This window comes from Lampris incognitus, chromosome 14 (genome assembly GCF_029633865.1).
Source record: "Lampris incognitus isolate fLamInc1 chromosome 14, fLamInc1.hap2, whole genome shotgun sequence".
NCBI classification, from domain to species: domain Eukaryota; kingdom Metazoa; phylum Chordata; class Actinopteri; order Lampriformes; family Lampridae; genus Lampris; species Lampris incognitus.
Genome location: NC_079224.1, coordinates 24,202,915 through 24,229,746, shown reverse-complemented (window position 1 = coordinate 24,229,746; position 26,832 = coordinate 24,202,915). Strand labels below are relative to the sequence as shown.

General features: G+C 42.8%; 1 protein-coding gene across 1 annotated transcript in view; it reads left to right on the top strand.

The window, feature by feature from the left end:
* The first annotated feature begins 1,083 nt into the window (after positions 1-1,083).
* znf644a (zinc finger protein 644a) overlaps positions 1,084-26,832 on the top strand; it is a 35,028-nt gene continuing 9,279 nt past the window's right edge. Inside the window, exons 1-4 of the mRNA XM_056293028.1 lie at positions 1,084-1,216; positions 3,365-5,912; positions 6,080-6,670; positions 7,572-7,697. Coding sequence (XP_056149003.1) covers positions 3,380-5,912; positions 6,080-6,670; positions 7,572-7,697 — 3,250 coding nt within the window. The 5' untranslated portion in view covers positions 1,084-1,216; positions 3,365-3,379. The remainder of the gene's footprint in view (positions 1,217-3,364; positions 5,913-6,079; positions 6,671-7,571; positions 7,698-26,832) is intronic.

The window sequence follows — 26,832 nt, the reverse complement described above, 5'->3', positions numbered from 1 at the left end:
CTGCTAGGAGACACTGATAGTCATAGACCACAATTAGCTTAATAGAAGTAGTAACCATGATTGCATGGTATTCAAAGGGAGAGTTGTTGCTTAGCGGAGAAAGCTAAGTGAATTTCCAGTCTTTGGAAATGAGGACACCCGTACTGCCTCCACACCCAACAGAAGGGTGTGTGGGAGAAAGAAGAATCAACAGTGTGGCCGGTGTGGCACTGTTTTCTGGATGTATCAAGGTTTCGGTCAGGGCTAGTACCTGAATGTCTGACAGATTAGCAAGTGCTTGGATAAATTCTGTTTTATTTACAGCAGATTGGCAATTCCATAAGCCAAAAGTAAAGGAGGAGTAAGTAGAGGAGACTTTCCTGAGTGACTACATGCTTTCAGGGTTGCATTGTCTATGACAGATGTGATTTATTCAATAACCCTGCTACAAAGACATCCCTGTTATTTATTCAATAACAGGGATGTCTTCGTAGCACATTGTGGGTGAGGCAGGCAAAGACAGAAAATAGTAGAAAAGGGGATTACCGGTCAGTGTCCTTGCTTGGTGGACTCGCAGGTCTTTACCCAATTCAGTCTTAACACAATGAGGGCTGACACTTCTGCATATGCCTTTCACTCAAGAGCGCCTTCGGTCTAACCACTCTACCATAAAGAGCTGATTGTTGGAGTGCTGCTGAGATGGTCGTCCTTCCGGCAGGTCCTCTCATCTCTGCAGAGGACTTCTGAAACTGTTAGAGTTAACATTGGGTTATAGGTCATCTCCCTGACCAAGGCCCTTCTCCTGGTTACTCAGTTTGGCCGGACGGCCAATTGTAGGAAGAGTCCTGGTGGTTCCAAACTTTTTCCATTTCACAATTGTTGAGGCCACTGAGCTCCTGGGAATATGCAGAGCTTTAGAAATGGTTTTATACTCTTGACCTGATCTATGCCTTGCCATAAATTTGTCATGGGGTTATACAGAGTTCCTTGGACTTCATGGCTTGGTTTTTGGCCTGATATGCAGTGTGAATTGTGAGACCTTATATACACAGGTGTGCGCCTTGCTAAACTATGTCCAATCAATTCAATTTGCCACAGGTGGACTCCAATCAAGTTCTAGACACATCTCAAGGATAATTAAAGTAAACGGGATACACCTGACCACAATTTGGAGTGCCACAGCAAAGGGTCTGTAACAGGATGCACCTGACCACAATTTGGAGTGCCACAGCAAAGGGTCTGTATACTTATGAGAGATTTCAGTTTTTGAGTTTTAAGAAATTTTCAAAAAAATTTAAAAATGTTTTCACCTTGTCATTATGGGTTATTGCGTGTAGATTGATGGGCAAAATGGCAATTTTATCCATTTAAAATTAAATCCGCAACACAATAGTGTGCAAATAAGGGGTCGGAAGCCACTTTATATCATGTACCATCCTTTACTTTGCTGCTTGATTCCATTACAAAACACCTGAGCAACACAAAGAACATTCAATATACCTTTTACTGCTGTAAATCAAAGAATGAGGACTGACTGTGGTGGTTGGCTCAATTTTGTGTGGGACAACCTCAACTCTAGAGGGACAGCCATAAAATGAGCTTTTTGTTGCCTCATGCACAACTAGAAAGCTTCCTTAAAATTGACTCCTGGTTAGGTTATGAGTGTCTGACAACTTTGTTCTACAGCTGCAATCACTGACTCCCATAACCATGCTGGACAACTAGTTGTTGGCGACACAGCCCATTTTGGGGTCTTGGAGTAACCCAGATGTTGTGATCCACAGGCAACATTTTGCTCAAAACAAGGCTAAATACCACAGTGATATTAACAGCTCTGTCACTCATTGTCAGCAATCTTATCAAAGTACCCCACATAGTATCCTCAACTATAATACACATCCTCAACATTGCAAAACAACCACTTTGTATTCAGTTTGGCCCAGTGATTTACTTGGCAACATCTGGTCTCATCAGTTTTTGTTTCCTTGCTTATTGATATATACATACCTTGTCGAACATTACTCCATGCTTTTTCCAAATCTTTTAGGGTCCACTTCTTTTTGTCATAAATGTGATCCACCATTTATTGCTTCAATAGTGTTACTGTGAAGAGTATTTCACATTTCTGGATAATACTGCCAAAGCTTTCTTTTGATGACTAACAATCTGAAAACCAAATTTGAAAATTGAAAATACTGATAATCTGTGCATGATCTGGTTTAATGTTAACAAATATGGTTAGTGCTACATAAATTTGAAGAGAAATGGCTTCAATTACAATAAAAATCACTGATGCAGACTGTTTATTTTTGACTGCTAAGAGCACCTTTTCAGACTGGCACAAAAGTTTATCGTAGCTCTTAATGGTGTTGCATGACAAAATTACAGCAAAGCTGTTTTCAGAAAATAGGTGGCCTGGGAACCAGAGGAATTCACAAATTCTAATTAGTCTGGCTCCTCTCAGTTCATTTTTGATTTCCAAGGGGCATTATCAACCGGCGCACACCAAAATGCCTATGGACACAATTGGATAGACCTACAACCAATCAGAGCAACAAAATGTGTGACGTAGCACTTAAACTTTTACCAAATCCTGTCGGAAGTACGGCAAACATGTCTTTCTTAAAAACAAAAGCTTTAAGTGCAGTTGATTGTTGTTCTTTTAGAGAAAATATACCATCCAGCTCATTTAATGCTATCGCGATGGCAGATTCAACAGATCATTACACATCAGCAGCAGCCAACGGTGCTCCTCTGTACGTCAGCATTATTTTTTTCCCACCCGCACTCCAGGAAGACCCAGCCCTACTCTGCCTCTGATTGGCTAACCCTATCCCTAACCCCACCCTAACCTTAACCAACAGAGGCAGCAAGTGCTAGCCAATCAGAGACGAGTTCCTGGAATGTGGGTGGGGGAAAAAATAAGGCTGTACGTCATCTTATTAAATCCACCCCATATTAGATAGATTAACAGTTGTGATTGGCCCGACCCGGACCAGGTCGGCTGGAAGTCTGTCTGAATGGGAGGGTGGCCAAATGTATATGCCATAGCAAATGTAAAACATGAGCTCACAGATTCATCTGGTTCCCAGGCTAGAAAATAGGTCATTTCTTGTTTTGTCAGCCATAGCCCAGTTTTGAGACCCAATTTAAACTGCATTGTGCCAAGGTTTTAAGGCCAAAGACTGTCACCAAAACATATTACCACTATGAGTCAGGCTTATGAACAATACTGTTCTATAGGGATGGGCAATAAACTCAGTTTAAATTAGTTTTACCTAAGACACATATCTGTGAAAGAATCTTAAATCTTAAATTTCCACTGGTATGCAGGCTACCACCTTTGGTTGAAGATTTTCTAAGAAAACTCAATTTTCTTTTTCAGGTTGCGGCTGCAGAAATGTCATGCTTGGCAGGTGTTGATGAAGATGACAAAGATGCAGATTCTGAGATGAATGCTCTGACTTTCCTTCAAGAGCCAGTGAGAATGGCGCAGGAGCCAATCTCTTACAGTGACTCTTTTGGCAAGCCTTCTCCTCTGAAGCAAAACAATGGTGTACTTGATGTTCTGTCAGACACAGAGATGTTGTCCCCGGTTGGCTTGGGAAATGGACCTTCTTCACACCATGCGACACAGGCCCATGATCTCAATAGCTTGTGCACTGAGAAGGAGGAGGAAAAAAGCATTACCCCGTTGAAAACGGTGCAAGAAATAGACACTGCTGGAATATGGGGATTTGATGTGGAGTCACCTGAGAACTCATTGGACAATTTTAGCAGTGCTGGTGACGTTCATTGGGACCCTCATAAAGAGTTCATGCAGTTTCTGTGGGAGAATAATGATGAATCCCCTGGTGAGGAGCCACCGGAGGAGGTTTCTCCTCCTGTCAGCCAAAGGAGGAGGAAACGGAAAATGGACATGGTAGTCATGGTGGATCCCTCTGACAACCTTTACCCTGATCTGAGCCACAAATCATCTGAGGAGTCATCTGATGACAAAGACCAAGCACACTCCATTCCCGTCAGCAAGGTGCGAAACCTAAGGAAGCATTCCAACCCACAATCTTCAGCAACAGGGAAGGTATCACAGTATCCCAATGGAACTGTCAAGGCCATCAAGAAAATTCTATACAATACACCAACAAGAAATTTGCATGAGAACAGTATAGGTCACAAGCTTTCTCCATTAAAGGGAAGACTTTCAATTAATTCTTGCTCAGAGGAAAAGCCATCATGTTACCCTTGTTCAAAATGCAATCTCTCTTTCAAAAAAGAACAGCATTTGCAACGCCATATGAAGTCTCACGTGGATACTCCCAATATGTTACTAAAGCCTTTCATATGTCGGGAATGTGGACAGTCATTTAAACAGAGCTGCTCGCTCATTAAGCATATGTCGGTTCATCCAGAGAAGAGTGAGAGACTTGTTGAAGAGAAAGGTATGAATGATATGAAGGAGGAGAATGGAAATGCTAAACTGTGTTGCCCTCAGTGCCCATTTGGTACAAACAGCCCAAACATGTTTGTTCAACATGCCAAAACACACAACAAGACCAAGCGATATTTTGACTGTGGCATATGTAACTTCAAGGCAGCATCTGAGAAGGACCTTAGGAAACATGAGATTAGGCAGCACACTGTTATTCCAGTTAAACAGAAAGACCAAGTTGACAATGATGAATCGGGTGTTTTCTCCTGTTACAATTGTTCTTATAAAGCCTTTAGTAAAAATGTTTTTAAAAATCACCTTCAGCGTCGTCACCGCCAGTCTTATGAGGAACACAAAGCTGCACAGAACAGTGATAAAATGGCACAACCACCTGTGAAGCAGCAGGTGCCTACTTCTAAAAGTCCAGTTGAGGATTCAGAGTTAACATCTAAAATCTCAATAAAAAGTCAGGTCAACACAAAAAGAGCTCATTCACCCAGTGTTTCTAATGATATTTCAGACCTCTTCAAAAATGACAAGATTGGCAACAAAGGTTTGAAGTCTCAGCTATCAGAATCAAAGCTTGACAAATCCATTAATGTCCTATTGTCCAGACAAAGATATGGCAAGAAACCTGAGGAGCAACAGAAAAAAGTGAACAGTAATTGCATTGCATCTGCTCTGGACTCCAACAGCGACAAAAGTGACAGTAATCAGTTGCCAATATTGTCCCTCAAGGCTGAAGATACCATTTCATCCACAAAGTGTCGTAGACAGCCCTCAGTATCCAATCCTGACTCAAATTGTGAGTTTGATGCCAGTGCAGCTGAAAAAGACCTTAGCAGCAACAATGTACCCAAGTCAATCTTTGAACAGTCAGCCATGAAAAAGTCACCCTCTAAGAGAAAAATGTCTACTCCATATCGCAACACCACAGACCTGGACTCGTGCTTCAAATTACCAAAACATTTACCTAGTCCAAAGAGGCTAAACATAGAGGAAATGGATGACTGTGAAGACAAAGACATTTTTCATTTCAAGGACACAGATGACAACACTACTCTTTTTGACAGTAGCATCAAGAAAGAAAACACACACATTTATACTTATAGCAGAAGAATGTCAATGCGAGGGGCACTGCAGGCATCTAAGAGGCTGTTCGAAAAAATTAATACTGAAGGGCATGCTCTGAATGATGCAGATATTAAGGAAGAGTGCATAGAAACGGAGGTCTTTAGAGAAAGCTTTGAGTCCCAACCATTGTCTACAGAAGAACCTTTCTCAGAAGATTTGACTATGTTAGACCTGGATCGCAAAACCTGTCCATATTGTCCTGCAGTTTTTGAGTCTGGTGTTGGGTTGTCTAATCATGTGAGAGGGCATCTTCATAGAGTTGGACTGAGTTACAATGCACGCCATGTAGTGTCTCCTGAACAGGTGGCTTCTCAAGACAAGAGGCCACGAATTCGACGTAAGATGTCAGCTATCAGGCGATTGGAAAGAGGTACTGTCATCCTGTTGCTCCCAACTTTTATAGCATGATCCATTGAATTTGGTTACATTTGTGAAAAATGCACAATTTAGTCAAGTATAGTGCACTAATCAGAAGTGTAAAATTTGTAGTTTGAACTTGATATCTTTTTAATTTTTAATTTCCTGTTATATTTACAGCATTACAAATGGAGTCTAGTTCAGAAGTCATTAAGAGCACCCATGCTTGTCCGTTATGTGGGGACACATTTGATAACAAGACTGGACAGTCAAACCACATACGAGGCCACCTGAAACGACTTGGTAAAAACATTTCAACAAAGACAAAGTCTCCATTGTGCTTACTCCGGGAGCTGATGCGTGACAAGAAAGAGGTCCATAGAGCACTTCAAATTCTGGGCAAAAAACGGAATCATTTTCAGCTTGGTGCTTCCGCCAAGCTGGCCAGCACTGATGGTTTAACACCCTCACCCATTGAAATCTCGAAAAAGAACAGTATTCCAATTGTCTACAGTGATGCCAAACCACAGGTGCCCAAGTTTTCATTAGCAGGAGTGGCATCAGAAAAAAAACTAGAGACTAAGCTGGAAGTTAAAGGGGCAAACCTGAGTGCGAGTGCCTTGATAGGAATTCTAAAAAAGAGGAAGTGTCAAGAGGATTCCAAATTAAAGGGTTCCTCTCATATTTCAAAAAACACCTTAGCAGTTTCTTCAAACAGTGAGCACAGTACAGGATCAAGAGTTGCCACTTCATTGCCAAACTCAATATCAGGTAAGTATAATTTTTGTAGCGGTCAAACTCTGACATACTATTGTTTTTAAAGTTAACTAAGCCACTGAGGAATCCTTAAAAAAAATGAACAATTGTTGTTCTTGTTACGTCTGGTGTCATCAGCAAAACTGTTACATGTATTTGAATGATGTGGCCAAATAGTGAGGAAGCTACGAGGGAACATAGTGGAAGGAAAAAATTAAATAGCTTTTGCATTCACATTCCATAGCCATATAGCCAAATCCTGTTGTTAACTTTCAGGTTACTGCGACACAAGAATATGGGGAGCATATACACATAGTGATTTATCCAGTGTACTCTGAGCAGGGTCTAAAATTTAAAAATATGTCACTAACCCTGCAAAAAGAGAAAGTGTCATGGAAATGTTAAAGCAAATTAAGGTCTAGAATACCAGAATATTAAACTCTGTCCTCACCATTAATTGGAGATGTAATCCATTACTCCCCAATGATGCACCTCAAGCAAAACATTAATACTGCTTGCATTATATGAGAGCATCCTGCAATTTGACAGTTACAAAAAAATAAATAAAATAAAATATATGTTTAAATAACCATATTTTTCAATTTCATCATGTCACACTGCTGAGTAAACTAACCAGACCATCAAATAATATCATGTTAGTCCTGGTTTTTTGAGGGCTATCCTTACAAATAGGCCATCACGACCTAATGCAAGTACCTGCTGAGATTCATTGCAGAGATAGGAGAAAGTTTGATTTACATTTGTTATGCTGCACCTAACGGGGGATTTTCTGGGATTATGACAGAAAATGTGGCAGTAAAAGCAAACTTTTTGATGCCATGTCCTCCAACTCAAAAGTATACCTTAGTGGTACTACAAACAAAAATGCTTGACTTCTTCATCTGTCTTTTAACAGAGAAAGGTGAATTCAACAGGAAGGTTTGTATCCACTGTAATGCTACTTTCCACAGTGGAGTTAGCCTGTCCAATCACCTGAGGGCTTATGCAAAACGAAAAAGGACTGCTTTACTCGAAGGAACAAGTAAGTGCCTCAACAACTCACACTATTGCCTCAAAATGAAACATTGACTTGGAAGAAATATTACATTAAAGCATTTCTTTTGTAAAATGTCTCAAGAAGTGGTTTCTAAGATGCAAAGTCAACCATTCTGAGCTGCTCAAATGGATTCCAGAACCCAACAGACCCTGATGGCAAAGACCCAGTCTTTTTTGTCTTTATGTAAGAATGACAACAATGCCTTTGCCCAGAATTCAAAAACTATATTTGTATGCATAAGTGATTAAGACATAAGAGATATAAATAGAGTAAAGACCTATCTTGATCTTGACATTAGTTCTGAACAAACGGGTAATCAGTGAGATCATGTTTGAGGTCTGATGTGATTTTATTTTTGATTAGTTTTTTTTGTGTGTTGGCACATGTTAAAATCCTAGCTGCTGTATGTTGTATACGTTTGAGGAGCTGAAGAGACAGTTAATTCAAACTGATTTTTGAGAGGGTACGTTTAAAAAAGAGCTTTACATTTTTTAAGCTTAGCACAAGCAAAGTAAGAATCATTTGTTTGCTAAGCTTCTAGCATTTTTAGCAGATAGGGCTAAGTCCATTGAAGTCTTACTCAATCAAATGTATTTAATGGGGGCCAGTCATATTTAATGTTTTTCCTTATTTAATTAAAAAAATTATATGTAATAGTTAATGTCAGCAAAACATTCTTAAAAAGATGCCATAAGAAAAAAGGGGAACCAAATATTGAACCATGAGGAACCCACATATGCTGTCTTTTGAAAATGAGTTTCCAGTGTGAACAGAAAAGCATAAAGGAAAAAAAAAATTAGCTGAACCAGTGCAATGCATTGTCCTTGATGCCATTATGATAATTCAAACATTTGGGATTCTATGGTCTATAGTATCAAATGCTGCAGTAAGGATTTATATTTTCAGCAATACCCACTGCAATTAGAACAGAATTTGTTATCCTCATCCATGCTATTGTGGCATTGCCACAAGCATAAAAGCATATATATGTTTAAATGGTTGATCTAAAGTGTTAAAGCCCTGAAGGGTTAGATCTACCTTGTATATTGTCAATCATATCCTGAGAGAGCGAGAGCTGGCTGATATAATAATATAATAATAACTTTATTTGTATAGTACTTTTATAAAACAGTGTTACAAAGTGCTTTACAAAAAAATAAAACCAGACAAGGCAAAAATAAGAGTAAGACCAAATAAGTAAGAGTAAAAATAAAAACAAACATCAAACATTTGTAAAAGCTTTCATAAAAAGAAAAGTTTTAAGACAAGGTTTAAAAGAAGCTAGAGACTTGGTTTGTCTTAGTTCAACAGTAAGAGAGTTCCATAGTGTGGGAGCTCTTAACGCTAAAGCCTGATCACCCTTTGTAACAAACGGAAACCTGGGAATAACCAGCAAGGCCTCATCTGCACATCTTATTGGTCAATGGGGCATATCCCAGGTCAATAAATCACAAATGTGTGTAGGAGCTAGCACAGGAGCAATACCATTTAAAGCCTTAAACGTGAGCAATAAAATGTTAAAAGTCAATTCAAAACATAACAGGGAGCCAGTGTAGGGAGGGAGGCACAGGAGTGATATGTTCCATGCCTCTTTGTCCCGGTAATGAGCCGAGTAGCGGCATTTTGTACCAACTACATACGGTGGAGGGAGCCCTTGCTGATACCAGAATTAAGTGCATTACAATAGTCAAGCCAAGAATAGATAAAAGCATGTACAACTGCAGATCGGCAATTGACAAAAATGACCTAATTTTGGAGATAAGCTTGAGCTGGAGAAGGCATGACTGAACAGCATGTTTGATTTGATTATTAAAAATGAGGTTAGCATCAAATATTACCCCAACATTGCCAGCAGCCTGCTTAAGACTACCTGACAGACTACCAAGATTAGTAACAAAAGGGCTGATGGAATTTTTGGAACCGAACAGAATGACCTCAGACTTACCATCTTTAATGTTGAGAAAAATTTGGGACATCCAGGATTTAATGTCAGAGAGGCAAGTTGTGAGATTTGCTAGGGCACTAGGGCGATCTGTTGGTTTTAGTGGTATGTATAACTGAGTATAAAAATGGTAGTGCACATCAGGATTTTGAATAACCTGGCCAAGGGGCAGCATGTTTAAAGAAAAGAGAAGGGGGCCAAGAACTGAGCCTTGTGGACACCACAACTCAACTGAGCCACCGAGGAGGTAGAGTTACCCAGAACAAGAGAAAAAGTTCGGTTGGTGAGGTAAGAGCGTAATAAGCTAAGAGCTAAGCCCTTGATGCCAACCCACATCTCTAAGTGATGTAAGAGGATGTTGTGATCGACTATGTCAAAGGCAGCACTTAAATCTAAAAGAACTAAAATTGAGCAGTCACCTCTGTCTGCAGTTAGTAGTAGGTCATTAGTGACCTTAACTAGAGCTGTCTCGGTACTAGGAAGTGCTCTAAAACCAGACTGGAAACTATTAAAAACAGTATTAGTGTTCATAAAAGAAATCAATTGAGAAGAAATTATCCTCTCCAGAACCTTGGATAGAAAAGAAAATTTGGAGACTGGTCTGTAGTTACTTAGGGACAGGTGATCTAAATTAGGTTTCTTCAGCAATGGGTGAACAATGGCATGCTTAAAACTGTCTGGAGAAGAACCAGAGGCCAGAGGATTATTAAGATTTTGCAGAATAACAGGGCTGATAGTTGAAAATACCTCTTTGAGCAGCTTAGTGGGAATAATGTCTAAGATGCAGGAGGAGGAGTTCATATTGGACACTGTACTCTCTAAAACTGAAATTGTAATGGTTGAAACTGGGTGAAAGAGGCAGAATTAACATGGGGAAAGGAACGAATGCAAGAGCCTGGCTGGATTTGGGACCAAATAATACTCCACCTTATTTACAAAATGAATGAGAATTTTTTTGGACAAAATCGGGCTCAAAAAGAGAAGTGGAGGGGCCATTAATAACAGAATCAATTACCCTGAAGAGAGGTTGAGGATTGTGGTTATTTCTTGGTATTAGTTCAGACCAGTATGTTGATCTTGCATCCTTAACTGCCTTCTGATAAATTAACATTTGGTTTTGAAGGGTGTTATGTGCTAATTCGGACTTGTTGACCTTCCATTGTCGTTCTGATTTTCTAGAGTCTTCTAAGGGCATGAATATGATCATTCAGCCAGGGGAGGTTATTCGATTTTTGTTTCCTAGTTTTAAACGGTGCAGTTTGGTCGAGGATGGATAGGCACTGATCATTGAATGAATTTAATAGTGCATCTGGATTGAGGAGGATAAAGAGGGATTAAAGGATGATGAATTAAAAGCATCACAGAATTTAACTGCAGGGCCACCATTGAGAATGCGAGAGCGTGTTTTAGGATAGTGACTAGGAATAGCGAGTTGTAGTGGGACTTTGAAAATGACAGCTTTATGGTCAGATACAGATACATTCAAGAGAGAAATCAGATGAGATTATAAGGTATAAAATATGGCCTTTGGAATGTGTGGCCCCTTTAACAGATTGAATGAGGTTAAAAGAATCTATAAGATCCAAATAATGTGAGGTGAGGGAATGGGAAGGACAACAAACATGAATATTAAAATAGCCAAGAATAAGCACCCTGTCATATTTTGACATGACAATAGATAAAAGGTCAGAAAACTCTCTAACTGAATTAGGGGGCCTATAGATTAAGATGCAGATTAAAGGGGGAGGGCCAGTGATTAAAAAACATACAACCTCAAATGAGATAAAATTACCAAAAGTAACAGGATGGCACTTAAGACCTAACTTACAAAAAGCAGCTAGGCCACCCCCTCTGCCAGAGGGCCTGGGAATATGAAAATATGCAAAATCAGGGGGGCTAGCCTCAATCAGAGGAACAGTGTCCCCGGGGGACAGCCATGCCTCAGTAATCATAAAAAAGTCAAGATTATTAGAAACAATAAAATCATTAATGATAAAGGACATACTACCCAGAGATCTCACATTCAAGAGGCCAGAATTGCTTGGTGTCAAATCAGAATCAAAACCAATGGGAGTACAACAAATAGGATGCAAATTGCAGATATTACTCCAGATATTCAGTTGTTGTTGTTTCTACTATTAGATACGTCGTGTGGATGAGAGGCACGGTGCCTAATAATAGTCTGTATTGGGAAAACTCCCTGCGAGAGGGTCTATGACAGATGATGGAGAGAAGCAAGGTAGATATACTGTGTGTACAAGAGACCGTGTGGAAGGGGAGTGAGGCCAGGAGCATTGGAGGTGGGTTCAAACTGTTCTACCATGGTGTGAATGGGAGGAGAAATGAGGTAGGGGTAATCCTGAAGGAAGAGTATGTTGAGAGTGTGTTAGAGATGAAGAGAGTGTTGGACAGAGTGATGAGTATGAAGCTGGAAATGGAAGGTGTGATGATGAATGTTGTAAGCGCATATGCCCTGCAAATTGGGTATAAGATGAAAGAAAGAAGAATTCTGGAGTGAGTTGGATGAGGTGGTGGAGAGTGTACCCAAGGGGGAGAGTGGTGATTGGCGCAGACTTCAGTGGACATGTTGGTGAAGGGAATGGAGGTGACGGGTAGGTTTGGTGTCAAGGAAAGGAATGTGGAAGGACAGATGGTGGTGGATTTTGTGAAAAGGATGGGCATGGCTGTGGTGAATACATATTTCAAGAAGAGGGAGGAACATGGGGTGACGTACAAGAGTGGAGGAAAGTGCACACAGGTGGACTATATCTTATGTAGAAGGCGTGATCTGAAAGGGATTGGAGAATGCAAGGTGGTGGTGACAGGGGAAAATGTAGCTAGGCAGCATCGGATGGTGGTCTGTAGGATGATTTTGGTGGCCAAGAAGAGGAAGACAGTGAAGGCAGAGCCATGGATCAAATGGTGGACGTTGAAGAAGGAAGACTGTTGTGTGGAGTTCAGGGAGGAGATAAGACAGGCACTGGGTGGTGGTGAAGAGTTGTCGGATGGCTGAGTAAGCACTGCAGGAATAGTGAGGGAGGTAGTTAGGAAGGTACTTGGTGTGTCATCAGGACAGAGGAAGGAAGACAAGGAGACTTGGTGGTGGAATGAGGACGTACAGCAAAGTATACAGAGGAAGAGGTTGACAAAGAAGAAGTGGAATAGTCAGAGACATGAAGAAAGTAGACAGGAGTACAAGGAGATGTGGTGTAAGGTGAAGAGAGAGGTCACAAAGGCAAAGGAAAAGGTGTATGGCAAGTTGTATAAGAGGTTAGACACTAAGGAAGGAGAAAAGGACTTGTACTTATTGGCTAGACAGAGGAGCCAAGCTGGGAAGGATGTGCAGCAGGTTAGGGTGATGAAAGATAGAGATGGAAATGTGCTGACAAGTGAGGAGAGTGTGTTGAGAAGGTGGAAGGAGTACTTTGAGGGGGTGATGAATGAAGAAAATGGGAGAGAGAGAGAAGGTCGGATGATGTGGGGATAGTGAATCAGGAAGTGTGGTGGATTAGCAAGGATGAAGTGAGGGCAGCTAGGAAGAAGATGAAGAGTGGAAAGGCCATTGGTCCAGTTGACATACCTATGGAGGCATGGAGATGTTTAGGGGAGATGGCGGTGGAGATTTTAACTGGATTGTTTAACACAATCTTGGAAAGTGAGAAGATGCCTGAGGAGTGGAGAAGGAAGTGTACTGGTACCAATTTTCAGAAACAAGGGTGATGTGCAGAGCTGTAGTAACTACAGAGGCATAAAGTTTATCAGCCACAGCATGAGGTTATGGGAAAAAGTAGTGGAAGCTAGGTTAAGAGAGGTGATGACTAGTGAGCAGCAGTATGGCTTCATGTCAGGAAAGAGCACTACAAATACAATGTTTGCTTTGAGAGTGTTGATGGTGGACGTTGAAGAAGGAAGACTGTTTTGTGGAGTTCAGGCAGGAGTTAAGACAGGCACTGGATGGTAGTGAAGAGTTGCCAGATGGCTGGACAACCACTGTAGAAATAGTGAGGGAGACAGCTAGGAAGGTACTTGGTGTGTCATCAGGACAGAGGAAGGAAGACAAGGAGACTTGGTGGTGGAATGAGGAAGTACAGCAAATTATACAGAGGAAAAGGTTGGCAAAGAAGAAGTGGGATAGTAAGAGAGATGAAGGAAGTAGACAGGAGTACAAGGAGATGCAGCGTAAAGCAAAGAGAGAGGTGGCAAAGGAAAAGGAAAAGGCGTATGGTGAGTTGTATGACAGATTAGACACTAAGGAAGGAGAAAAGGACTTGTACCGATTGGCTAGACAGAGGGACCAAGCTGCAAAGGATGTGCAGCAAGTTAGGGCGATCAAGGATAGAGATGGAAATGTGCTGACAAGCGAGGAGAGTGTGCTAAGAAGGTGGAAGGAATACTTTGAGGGGCTGGTGAATGAAGAAAATGAGAGAGAGAGAAGGTTGGATGATGTAGGGATAGTGAATCAGGAAGTTCAGCGGATTAGCAAGGAGGAAGTGAGGGCAGCTATGAAGAGGATGAAGAATGGAAAGGCAGTTGGTCCCGATGACATACCTGTGGAGGCATGGAGATGTTTAGGAGAGATGGCAGTGGAGTTTTTAACTAGATTGTTTAACACAATCCTGGAAAGTGAGAGGATGCCTGAGGAGTGGAGAAGAAGCATACTGGTACCGATTTTCAAGAACAAGGGCGATGTGCAGAACTGTAACAACTACAGAGGTATAAAGTTGATCAGCCACAGCATGAAGATTAGGGAAAGAGTAATAGAAGCTAGGTTAAGAGGAGAGGTGACGATCAGCGAGCAGCAGTATGGTTTCATGCCACGAAAGAGCACCACAGATACGATGTTTGCTTTGAGAATGTTGATTGAGAAGTATAGAGAAGGCCAGAAAGAGTTGCATTGTGTCTTTGTAGATTTAGAGAAAGCTTATGACAGAGTGCCGAGAGAGGAGGTGTGGTATTGTATGAGGAAGTCAGGAGTTGCAGAGAAGTATGTAGGAGTGGTGCAGGATACGTATGAGGGAAGTGTGACAATGGTGAGGTGTGCGGTTGGAATGACAGATGGGTTCAAGGTGGAGGTGGGATTACATCAAGGATCGGCTCTGAGCCCTTTCTTGTTTGCAATGGTGATGGACAGGTTGACGGACAAGATCAGGCAGGAGTCTCCATGGACGATGATGTTCGCGGATGACATTGTGATCTGTAGCGAGAGTAGGGTGCAGGTTGAGGAGAGCCTGGAGAGGTGGAGGTATGCACTGGAGAGAAGAGGAATGAAAGTCAGTAGGAGCAAGACGGAATACTCATGCGTGAATGAGAGAGAGGACAGTGGAATGGTCAGGATGCAAGGAGTGGAGGTGACAAAGGCATTTGAGTTTAAATACTTGGGGTCAACTGTCCAAAGTAACGGGGAGTGCAGTAGAGAGGTGAAAAAGAGAGTGCAGGCAGGTTGGAGTGGGTGGAGAAGTGTGTCAGGAGTGATTTGCGACAGAAGGGTATCAGCAAGAGTTAAAGGGAAAGTTTACAAGATGGTTGTGAGACCAGCTATGTTATATGGTTTGGAGACAGTGGCACTGACGAAAAGACAGGAGGCGGAGCTGGAGGTGGCAGAGTTGAAGATGCTAAGATTTTCACTGGGAGTAACGAAGAAGGACGGGATTAGGAACGATTATCTTAGAGGGACCGCTCAGGTTGGACGGTTTGGAGACAAAGCAAGAGGCAAGATTGAGATGGCTTGGACATGTGTGGAGGAGAGATGCTGAGTATATTGGGAGAAGGATGCTGAATATGGAGCTGCCAGGGAAGAGGAGAAGAGGAAGGCCAAAGAGGAGGTTTATGGATGTGGTGAGGGAAGACATGCAGGTGGCTGGTGTGACAGAGGAAGACGCAGAAGACAGGAAGAAATGGAAACGGATGATCCACTGTGGCGACCCCTAACGGGAGCAGCCGAAAGTAGTGGTAGTAGTAGCTTTCAGAGTGTTGACGGATAAGTATAGAGAAAGTCAGAAAGAGTTACATTGTGTCTTTTTAGATTTAGCGAAAGCATAAGACAGGTTGCCGAGAGAGGAGGTGTGGTAATGTGTGAGGAAGTCGGAAGTGGCAGAGAAGTATGCAAGAGTCATGCAGGATATGTACGAGGGCAGTGTGACAGTGATGAGATGTGCAGTATGAGTGACTGATGCCTGGATGTGACTGGAGTGACTGGATGCCATCAAGGATCGGCTCTGAGCCCTTTCTTGTTTGCAATGGTGATAAGACAAGTTGACAGATGAAATCAGGCTTGAGTTTCTGTGAACTATGATGTTCACACATGACTTGTGATCTGTAGTGAGAGTAGGGAGCAGGTTGAGGAGAGCCTGGAGAAGTGGAGGTATATACTGGAGAGAAGAGGAATGAAAGTCAGTAGGAACAAGAGGAAATACATATGTGTGAATGAGAGGGAGGACCATGGAATGGCGAGGATGCAAGGAGTAGAGGTGGTGAAGGTGGATGAGTTTAAATACCTGGGGTCAACTGTTCAAAGTAATGGGGAGTGCGGAAGAGAGGTGAAGAAGAAAGTGCAGGCAGGGTGGAGTGGGTAGATAAGTGTCAGGAGTGACTTGCAACAGAAGGGTACCAGCAAGAGTGAAAGGGAAGGTTTTCAAGATGTTAGTGAGACCAGTTATGTTGTATGGTTTGGAGACAGTGGCACTGACGAAAAGACTAGAGACGGAGCTTGAGATGGCAGAGTTGAAGATGCTAAGATTTTCGTTGAGAGTGACAAAGGTGGACAGGATTAAAAATGAGTATATTAGAGGAACAGCTCATGTTGGACAGTTTGGAAACAAAGCAAGAGAGGAAGGATTGAGATGGTTTGGACATGTGCGGAGAGGAGATGCTGGGTATATTGGGAGAAGGATGCTGAAGATGAAGCTGCCAGGCAAGAAGAAAAGAGGAAGGCCAAAGAGGAGGTTTATGGATATGGTAAGGGAGGACATGCAGGTTGTTGGCGTGACAGAGAACAGGAAGAGATGGAAATTGATGATCCGCTGTAGCAACCCTTAACAGGAGCAGCCTAAAGAAGAAGTTTGCATTGATAATGGAAAGCAAGTTTTTGTTTATTGAGTTTTGGAGAGGGCGGCACAGTAGCGCAGTGGTTAGCTCAGTCGCCTCACAGCAAGAAGGTCCTGGTTTCAAGCTGCGGGGTAGTCCAACCTTGGGGGTCGTACCAGGTCGTCCTCTGTATGGAGTTTGCATGTTTTCCTCATATCTGCGTGGGTTTCCTCCAGGTGCTCCGGTTTCCTCCCACAGTCCAAAGACATGTAGGTCAGGTGAATCGGCCATACTAAATGGCCCCTGGGTATGAATGTGTGTGTGTGTGTGTGTGTGTGTGTGTGTGTGTGTCAGCCCTCTGTGATGGTCTGGCGGCCTATCCAGGGTGTCTTCCCACCTGCCGCCCAATGACTGCTGGGATAGGTTCCAGCATCCCCATGACCCTGAGAGTGGGATAAGCAGTTCGGATAATGGATGGATGAGTTTTGGAGAGTAAACTTACAATTTAGTATTTTACCCTAACGCTGATAGCAAAAATAACAATAGTATCCAGAACTCTTTTGGTACCTAGCCTTTGGAAAATGGGCTGATTGTTACAGATGTTGGCCCATATGGGTGTCTACATTGTTGCTTTGTTAGTTGTTTAGGTGTGAATTGGTTTTGAGATGGGAGATGTAGAACTGGATGAAGTTGAGGAATGGACAGCTCAGCCTATGCAGGGTGAGGCTAGCTAGGGATCTTCAACTTCTCCCTTAAGACCAGGCCAATTTTTTACCTTTAGAGAACCTGTTGATGAGATGTCTTCTCTCTTGAGTGAGCTGTATTTAGAGGAGGAATCTGATGAACAGGATGATAGTAACCACACTGATTCTGTTATCCTGTCTGTTGATGTTGAGGAAATTAACCATGCTGTACAGTTTTCTCCAGGGTAAAGTCAGTGAGTTAGAGAATGACTTTAATGGAAAGTGCAATCAGCAGAGGAGAGCCTTAGCGAGTATGTGGACCAGAGGTTGGAGGCTTTGGAGGACACCATAAGAAAATCCTTCAGGTAGATTGAGCAGGCTGTGGTAGAGTGTATGCCGAGGAGTGATTAGAAATTGAAAAAGGAACTGAGTAAATACATTCTCTAGCACACCCTGGTCATCTCAAGCATTTGACCAGTTTTCACCTTAGATTAGTGACTGTTGTGAATTAAAATTGTGAATAAGTTAATATTAAAGGAGCAATAGGCGGCCGTTGATTTTGGGCAGAACTTAGAAATATTTTCAAATCCTTAAACCAAATTCGACACCGCCCTTCCCAGTCAGAAAGCATCAGGATGCCTCCAAAGCCACGCCCCGAAAACACATGCACGCGCCGGACACACCAGCTGATTGAAGCGAAAGCATTTCACCTGAGACAAGCATCATTCTGAGTGGAGCCGAATTAGCTGTACCCAATGGATGTCACACATGAAAGAGAAAACTAACTTTATTATTATAATAAACATAAACAACGAACATGTCTGTTGTTAGCACTCACTGCTGTCAAGCTAGGTAGCTAGCAAGCAGCTATGTGTTAGCAACTGGCCTTTGTGTACATGCAACTGTTATGTGCGTGTCACTGAGGGTTTGATAGACAGCTCGCTTGTTCCAATCATTTGACTTGGTCGTTCGTTTGATTGGATATCGTTGTTTTGGCTCCTGCCCCTTACAGGAATGACAGGTTTTTTTTCTTTTTCATTTCGGTGTCAAACGTCTTATTTTTTGAGTATTATCGATTACTGTTGAGATATAATACGAAATTTAAAAGTTTGCCAAAAATCGGCGGCCACCTATAGCTCCTAGTAAATACGGCTGATTGAAGTATGCTTGTGTTTGACAAGCATGTTTACATGAGAAATCCTTGCTGTATTATTATTTTATGATACAGACTTTTATTTTGAGGTGCATCTCTGCCAGAATACTTCCTTCCTGATTGGCGCCTAGAGTGAGTGATTTCTTTCTTTTTTTTCTCTCTGATTTTCCCTTTTTCTCCCAATTTAGTGGCCAGTCGATCCCTATTCTAGTTCAAACACCCACCCTCATACTGTATGAGTTCGCCAACTGCATTTCTCCGGCCGGCAGTCTCGAAGGAGACGCCTCGCCACTTCCGTGACAAGGCGAATCCAGGCCGAACCACTGCTTTTTCTGACACACACACACAGAGGCATTCATGTGACGAACGCAAGCCGACTCCGCCCCCCTCCCGAAGACAGTGTTGCCAATTATTGCTGCGTTATCGCATCCGCCCATAGTCGGATCTGACAAAACCGAGGTGCGAACCCTGGTCCCCAGTGAGCAACTGCGTTGACACAAAGCCGATGCTTAGACCGCTACACCTCCGCGGATGGCGTGAGTGATTTCTGACGGCGCGGTTAAAGAAGAAAAAGCGAAGTAGGTTGAAGAGTTTGTGTCAAAACCTGTTTTATTTAAAACTGAAGAGTCAGTAAAGTGCTTTTGGAACGTTCAACACTTGTACATGCAGTTATTAATATCTTCCACTACATTTTTGGGTGTCAAAACCCGGGAAAAGGAATTACTTTGAACTTTGTGTTACGGGTTGTACAGGAGGATCCAGACGACCACTCGGGAGGCGGAGGACTCTTACTAACGTTTATTGAAAAATTAAAGTAAAGACAGAAAATAATAAGGGAGAGAGAAATGTGGGATGTGTATGGTGCTCAGGTTGTTTTGTTTGTGGGGTGTGTGAATATGCTATGTGTAGTGACAGGAGGTAATGTGTCTAGCTATGTGTTAGTGTAAATTATCCTGAGTGTGTGTAATATGTGAATGGAGCGTTGGGTGTTGTGTAAGTGTGCGTGAACCAGCAAAAGTACCAAGTCCGTAGACAAAAGGGAATCGAGGAGTAGTCCGAGTTCAAAAGCCAAAGTATAGTTCGAGAAGGTTGGTTGGCAGGCAAGCCGGCTCTGCACAACAGGTCACAGGAATGTTATGGGAAGATCTGGCAATGAGTTGAGTGAAGACCAGGTTCTTGTAGGGTTTGAAGTGACTGCAGATGGGGAACAGCTGAGATGATCCCTGGTAGCTTTAGAAAGCATATTTGGATGGGTTGTGCATGGACCAGACTCTGTGTCTAGCATGCCAGAAACCACATGCATGCACATTAGTTTAGAGGAGGAAACTGAAGTCTCAAAGGAGTTGCACGCTTTCTGGGAAATTGAGTCCCTAGGCATTGTTAATGAAAAAACTGAAAGCCCAGAGGAGACAGAGGCTATTGGGAACTTAAAGTAGACTGTAACCTTTAAAAATGCATGCTACCAAGTTAAGCTACTATGGCGACGAGACAAATCAGATCTACCTGAAAACTTCAGGGTCGCCAAGAAAAGGTTTGAAATTTTAAACAAAATTCTAAAGGCTGATGTAACTCTTCATGAAGGGTAAAATAAGGTGATTCAAGAATATCTGCAGGAGGGAATTTGTGAGGATATTCCTGTAAATGACACAACACCAGAGAAAATGGAGACGGAAATATTATCTTTATCATCATGCAGTTCTCTGAGAAGATAAGGCAACCACCAAACTAAGAATCATGTTTGATGCATCATCACATGAGAACTGTTGCCCATCCCTAACAGACTGCTCACTGACCAGGCCAAACCAAAACCTGGACCTGATGAATGTGCTAATTAAGTTCAAACTACACAAGATAGCCTACACAGCTGATATCAGTAAGGCTTTTCTGCAGAGCGCACTAGCTGATGGAGACAAATATGCTGTTAGGTTCCTGTGGTTGCATGGGCCTACAATTAATGACTGTGATAATGAGTTGCGCATTATGAGAATGCACAGAGTCGTATTTGGAGTCTTGCCTAGCCAGTTCTTTCTAGCAGCAACTATTAGGAAGCACCTCCAACAGTACAAGACAGAGCAACCTAAAACTGTAAAGGCGTTGTGGGAATCATTGTATGTGGATGATCTCATTGCAAGCTCATGTGATGTGGAAGAAGCCCACTCAGTCACCACTGGTGCAAGGGACATTGTCGGCTGCTGGCATGAATCTGTGCAAATGGATGACAAACTCGCCAGATCTAAGAGCAAAACAGGAGGAGAATGCAATGCAATGTATAACAGAGCCAGACTCAAGTGGGGATGTATTGAAAGTATCGGGACTAGTGTGGGGTCCAGAAAAGGATGACTTTGTGTTTGATTTAAAGGGACTGTTGGAAATTTTAAAAGGAAAACAAAACACAAAAGAGAAGTGTGCTGCAGAATCAGCTGTGGTGGAATGGACCTACCTTTCTATTGACTGCAGACTCCATAGAAAATACTGACATGGACAACATTGACACTGAGCTTAGGACTAAGTTCCAGGTTGCAGTACAGCTTATAGCACTGAGCCAGTTGAACCACTGTTAGACCTAGACAGGTACAGTAGGCTAAAAACAGTGTTTAGAGTAACTGCATGGGTTAAGAGGTTTGTAGCTAATGCACGCTCGGGTCCAAAAACTCTGGGAGAGCTTACCGCTGAGGGGCTTATTGCAGCTGAAATGTATCGGGTAAAAGTAACTCAGGAACATAGCTTTAGCAAAGAAAGTAATCTGCTAAAATTCAGATGTGATGTAAACTGAGATTCAAAAATCAAAGAAATGAAACCGTTCTTAGATGTGAATAGCCTCGTTTTGTGTAGGAGGGAGGCTTCAACAAGCCAATTTGCATTTCAGAGAGTGACACCCTTGTGTGCTGCCCACAAAGGGCAGGTACTCAGAATTATTAGTTCAGTATTACCATGAAAAGGTCATGCATTCTGGAGTAAGGGATACACTAGTTGAGATAAAAGAGACATGTTGGATTCTCACAGGCAGGCAGCTGGTTAAACAGATTTTAGTACATTGTCTAGTCTGTAAAAGATTGAAGGTGAAGCCAGCTCAGCAAGTTACTGCACCCTTACCAAGAGACAGAATCACTGAAGCTCTGCCATTTGAAGTTACCAGAGTAGACTTTGCAGGGCCATTGTATGTAAAAGCAGATGGTCTGTCAAAAAAAGGCATATATTGTGCTTTTCATGTGTGTCATTACTAGAGCAGTGCATTGAGAATTAGTATTGGATCAGACAACTGAGAAATTTCTTTTGGTGTTAAAGAGATTCATTGTGAGAAGAAGGCTTTGTAAAGTTATCTACTCAGACAATGTGAAGAAATTTAAAAGAGCAGACTAGGATTTAAGAGAACTGTGGAAATCTATAAACCAACCATAACGTACTGTAGGGAAAAAAATAGCGAATACCAGTCATTTAAATTAATTATAGTATTAATTTAAATGCCCGACGGGCCGGATTAAACAGCCCAACCCCTATGTGGCCTGCAGGCCGTAGTTTGCCCATCCCTGGTCTAAGGCCTTGTTCAAACTGCCAGCCCAAATCCATTTTTTTTGGTATATCCAGATTGTATCCAGATTGATTTTACAAAGTCTGGAAAACAAAAAGCTGCATGCAATGCAATTTTTGCAAATTGGATCTCAACCACATTTGGAGGTGGTTTGAAATGTGATTCCAATCAGATTTCTACAGCTGCTTCTAAGTCTGGATGCTCTAGCCGCCCAAATTGGATTTCAAACTGTCTTTTGCATCACTCGCAACGCGACACACAATGCCAACGTCAAATCCATGATAACGGTGGAGCCTGACATGTCTGTTGCACTGAACATCGCAATGTATACCAGCCTCCTTTGTTGCTGAGTTTATCTGGTGCAATAGAGGAGTTCTGCACCATGACTTGACAGCATGATTGTTCGGAGAGGGAGATGATGAACTCCATTTCTCATGCTTCTGCGTTGGTAAACTGCGTCACCAGCGTAGGTAGTTACTCACACCTATGTCATTACCACAGCAACCCATGCAGATAGGTTGGTGATGTCTGGATACACAAATCCGATTTGATCACTTGTAAATAACAGTGCGGAGAGTCTGTCTTAAAGATCTGATTTATGAAACAAATACAAATTTTCCTGCAGTCTGAACAAGGCAAAAATGCTCCTGAGAAAACAAGGAAAAAGCAAACCCAAAAGCTTAAAAACGGCCATGACACCATTCCTACCCATCACATGATTTTGGTTGAGATGGAACAGCCTAGCCTACTGGTGGTTCCCATGGAGACTGGTGGATTCATGGGTGAAGCTGTGGTGGATACAGGATGCTCCTACACCTTGATGCAGAGGAGCCTATGGAGGAAATTAGCCAGCCCTAGGGAACAAATAGTTGTAGGGGACAAACGGCCATTTGCATTGGCTGATGGGAAATCCCACCGAAGGGATGGTGAAGCGGAACTATGTGGGGCACAGAACAATATGGAGCTTGGAGACACACATCATGGCTGACAACCATTTGGCTTTTCCCCTGATCCTTGGTCTGGACTTCATGGAAAAGACAGGGGTATAGATTAATGTGGCTGAATGGATTTATGGATTGAAGCTGAGTGGGAAGTGGTCATTCTTCCCCTTCCTTAACTGACCTCCCGACCAGCTGACATGGATTAGAGGCAGAAAAGGCCTGGTATCCAATGTCAACCTGTATGTAGCTATGTCCTCAACACCAATCAGCAAGCTCACCCAGGCACCATTCACCACCCACTGAACTGCTCAAAAGCCTGCCTGAGGAGGTACAGCCCCTCATCTACAAGTGTGTTCAGAGAAGATTGGTAGAACCACTGTCATCCAGCACACCATACCGACTGTGGAAAGCAACCTGGTGCACTCCAAAGTTTACAGGGTCTCCCTGTTTAAAAGGGAAATCATTACAGAGCTTGTGGAAAAAAATGCTAAAAGATGTCATTGAACCATGTCAGTCATCATGGGGATATCCTCACAGGTAAGTCTGATGGTCTGCCAAGATTTTGTGTGGATTTCAAGGGTTTGAATGCCCAACCCCCCAAGAATCATGTCCCAGATATCCTAGAATCCTTGCATTGGGCAGCATGTTTCAGCATCTTGGACCTTCAGTCGGGTTATTGACAAGTGGAAGTGGAAGAGAGCAGCAGGGACAAGAGAGCTGTCATCACACCATTTAGACTGTTTTGGTTCAAAGCTGGGCCATTTGGTCTAAAAAATGCTGGAGTGACATTCCAAAGGCTGATGGAGAGAGTACATACTGATCAGTGAGGTTATATCTATTTCGTGTACATTGATGACATCATAGCGTACTCCTCTAGTCACCAGCAACATCTCAAAGACCTGGATGCAGTTTTCAGCAAACTTGATGCTCATCTGACCTTGAACCTGAATTCTTCCAATTTTTCAATATTAAATTTTTCAGATTTCTCAAAGTCTCAGATACATTTCTTGGGCCATATAGTCTCCGAAAAGGGAGTGGAGGTTAACCCCGAAAAGACGTCTGTATATGACTTCCCTAAAGAGATTCTTGGGGCTTGTGGGCTGGTATCACAAATTCATTCCCCACTTTGCAGATCTGGCAGCACCCTTAAACAACTGCAACATAGTGTAAAATAGGAGTGGACAGAAGAGTGTCGACAGAGTATGGAGGCACTGAAATCTGCCCTCCCATCTCCTCCTGTTCTATCACGGCCAGATTTTTGCCCTCCATTCCAGCTCCACACTGATGCCAGCTCCATTGGTTTAGAAGGGGTGCTGACCCAGTCAACCTCAGAAGGAGAAAAAGTCATTGTCTATGCTTCCAGAGGTCTTAAAGGAGCACAGTACAATTTCTCCACATCCAAGAAGGAGTGCCAACTAGTGGTATGGCCGGTAGAAAAAAATGGTGAGATTATCTGGAGGGAGCTCCTTTTGATGTGTAAACGGATGATGCTGCTTCAACCTGGGATTTTAACTTCCCGAGAACCACCTTCAGGTTAACTCAGTGGACTCAAACTACAATTATTCCACTTCTGTGTTCATCATTGACACAGATGTATGACTGTAGTACCAGATGCTCTTTCCAGGACCACAAATTCTTTAACTGGAGGGATGTTGGCTTCGTATATGGCACATAAGCCATCTTACGCTACAGATACACCAACATTGCTTGCAGAGATTGTACAAGCCCAATGCCTTGATAAGTATGTGCAAATGGTGAAGTGAAGAATTACCGAAAGAGCAACAGGCTGAAAGAATTGGATGGGAAATAAAACATGGTGTCTTGTACTTAAGAATCCCAGCAAAGGAGAAGGGATGAAGCATCAGCTTGTAGTGCCTAAGGCACTTGTGGGTCAGTTTCTTCATTACTTCCATGACAACCGAATGGATGCACAGCTTGGAAGAGTGAAGGCACTCTATAGGATATATTGGAAGTGGCCTGGTGGCCATCTGAGGAGAGATGTATGGGAGCATGTCCCAATGTGTAGTATATGTCAACAGCACAAACCAAGCAACACTAAGCCTGCAGCACAATGAAAGGGATGGGATGATGGGGCCCTCCATGGTGAACATCTTTGCTTGCTCTGCTATGCTGAGTTTTTGCTTGTATTTTTATTTATTTAGTTTTTAGTAACCGTGGGAAATTTCCTGCACTGCTGGTTTATGACAAGCAGGCACTGTTGGACATCGTCAGGCTGCAGCACAACACAGTATTCACTGGCTTTATACCTCTGGACCTAGACTACATCGTTTGCTAAACACCAAGCTACCCCTGCCTCCGAGAAGGCCCTCAAGCACTGCACTTGAGTGAGGAAGGCAACTGGAAGAGACCCCTGCTGAGGCACAGGAGAGGGGCTTTCATGCTAGGCTAAAAGCTTGTGCTAATCAACCACCGCTACTGAGCCTCCTGCTAGCTAATGTTCAGTCACTGGAAAATAGAACCAGGATAACACAATGTGAAATAAGAGACTGCTGCGCCCTAATATTCATGGAGACATGGGTTTCAGCTAGTGTACTAGACTCAGCAGTGCAGCTACAGACCCACTCTGTTCACTGAAGAGACTGCAATGTTGCCTCTGGTAAGGATAAAGGGGGGGGGGGTGCGCATGTTTTTTTTAAACAATGCATGGTGTGTCGACATACAGACTGTACACAGGCTTTGTTCACAAGATGTGGAACTGCTAATGTTGAAATATAAACTCTTCTACCTACCAAGGGAAATCAGTCCTGCGTTTTTAGCCGCCGTTAAGATCCCACCACACGCTAACTCATCAGTAGCATTCGGTTTACTTCATGATGTCACCGACACTCAGGAAACCGCACACCCTGATGCCGTTTATCATCGCGGGAGACTTCAAGCTCTGCAATTTACAGGCTGTGCTACCAAAATATTACCAGCATGTGAATACCCCACAAGAGACCAGAAGACCCTGGGTCATGTGTACAGTAACATCCAGCATGCCTTCAAAACTGCCCCCACCCCTACTTTGGACTTTTTTTCCCCCCAGACCACATCTTTGTTCCTGTTCCCAGCCTACAGACAAAGACGCAAGCAGATTACCCCCGTGATTAAAGAAGTCAAACTTGTCCACAGATACTGAGAGCATTATGCACGACTGTTTTACACACAGAAACAAGGTGTTTAAAGCTGCAGCCACACAAGAAGTTTATTTTATAAAACAGAGGAGTATGCTAAATGTGTGAATTGTTACATCAGTACTTGCACTGATACTACAGTACCCACCATAGAGGTCAGAAAACATTCAAACCAGAAGCCCTGGATGAAAAGTTAAAGTACAACACATGCTGTGTGCTTGCCGTCTTGCATTTAGATCAGGCAATAGGGAGGAGTAAAAAACAGAAAAGTACGAATTGCGGAAAACAACTAGAGAGACAAAGCAGCAATACAAACAGAAGCTGGAAGGCTACTACTCTACTGCTGATGCCAGGAGCATGGCCTACAACAGATCACAGACCATAAAGGCACTAACTACCACAGAAATAAACACCATCTCCCTACCTGAACAGCTCTATTCTATTCCCACTTTGAGACCTCCAATAGTGAGACACAGAAGGTTCTCACACTCTCAGAACATGCAAGACCCCCCCACTGACTGTCCCATCAGCTGATGTACACAAAGTCCTGAGGAGAATCAATCCCCCCACAAGGCAGCAGGCCCAGATAACATCCCAGGGCAGATCAAGACCTGTGCTACATAACTTGATGTTTTCACCTCCATTAAAACCACCACCATCATCATCCCAGTCCCTAAGAGGAGCCCAGTCACACTTGTCTGAATGACTACAGGTG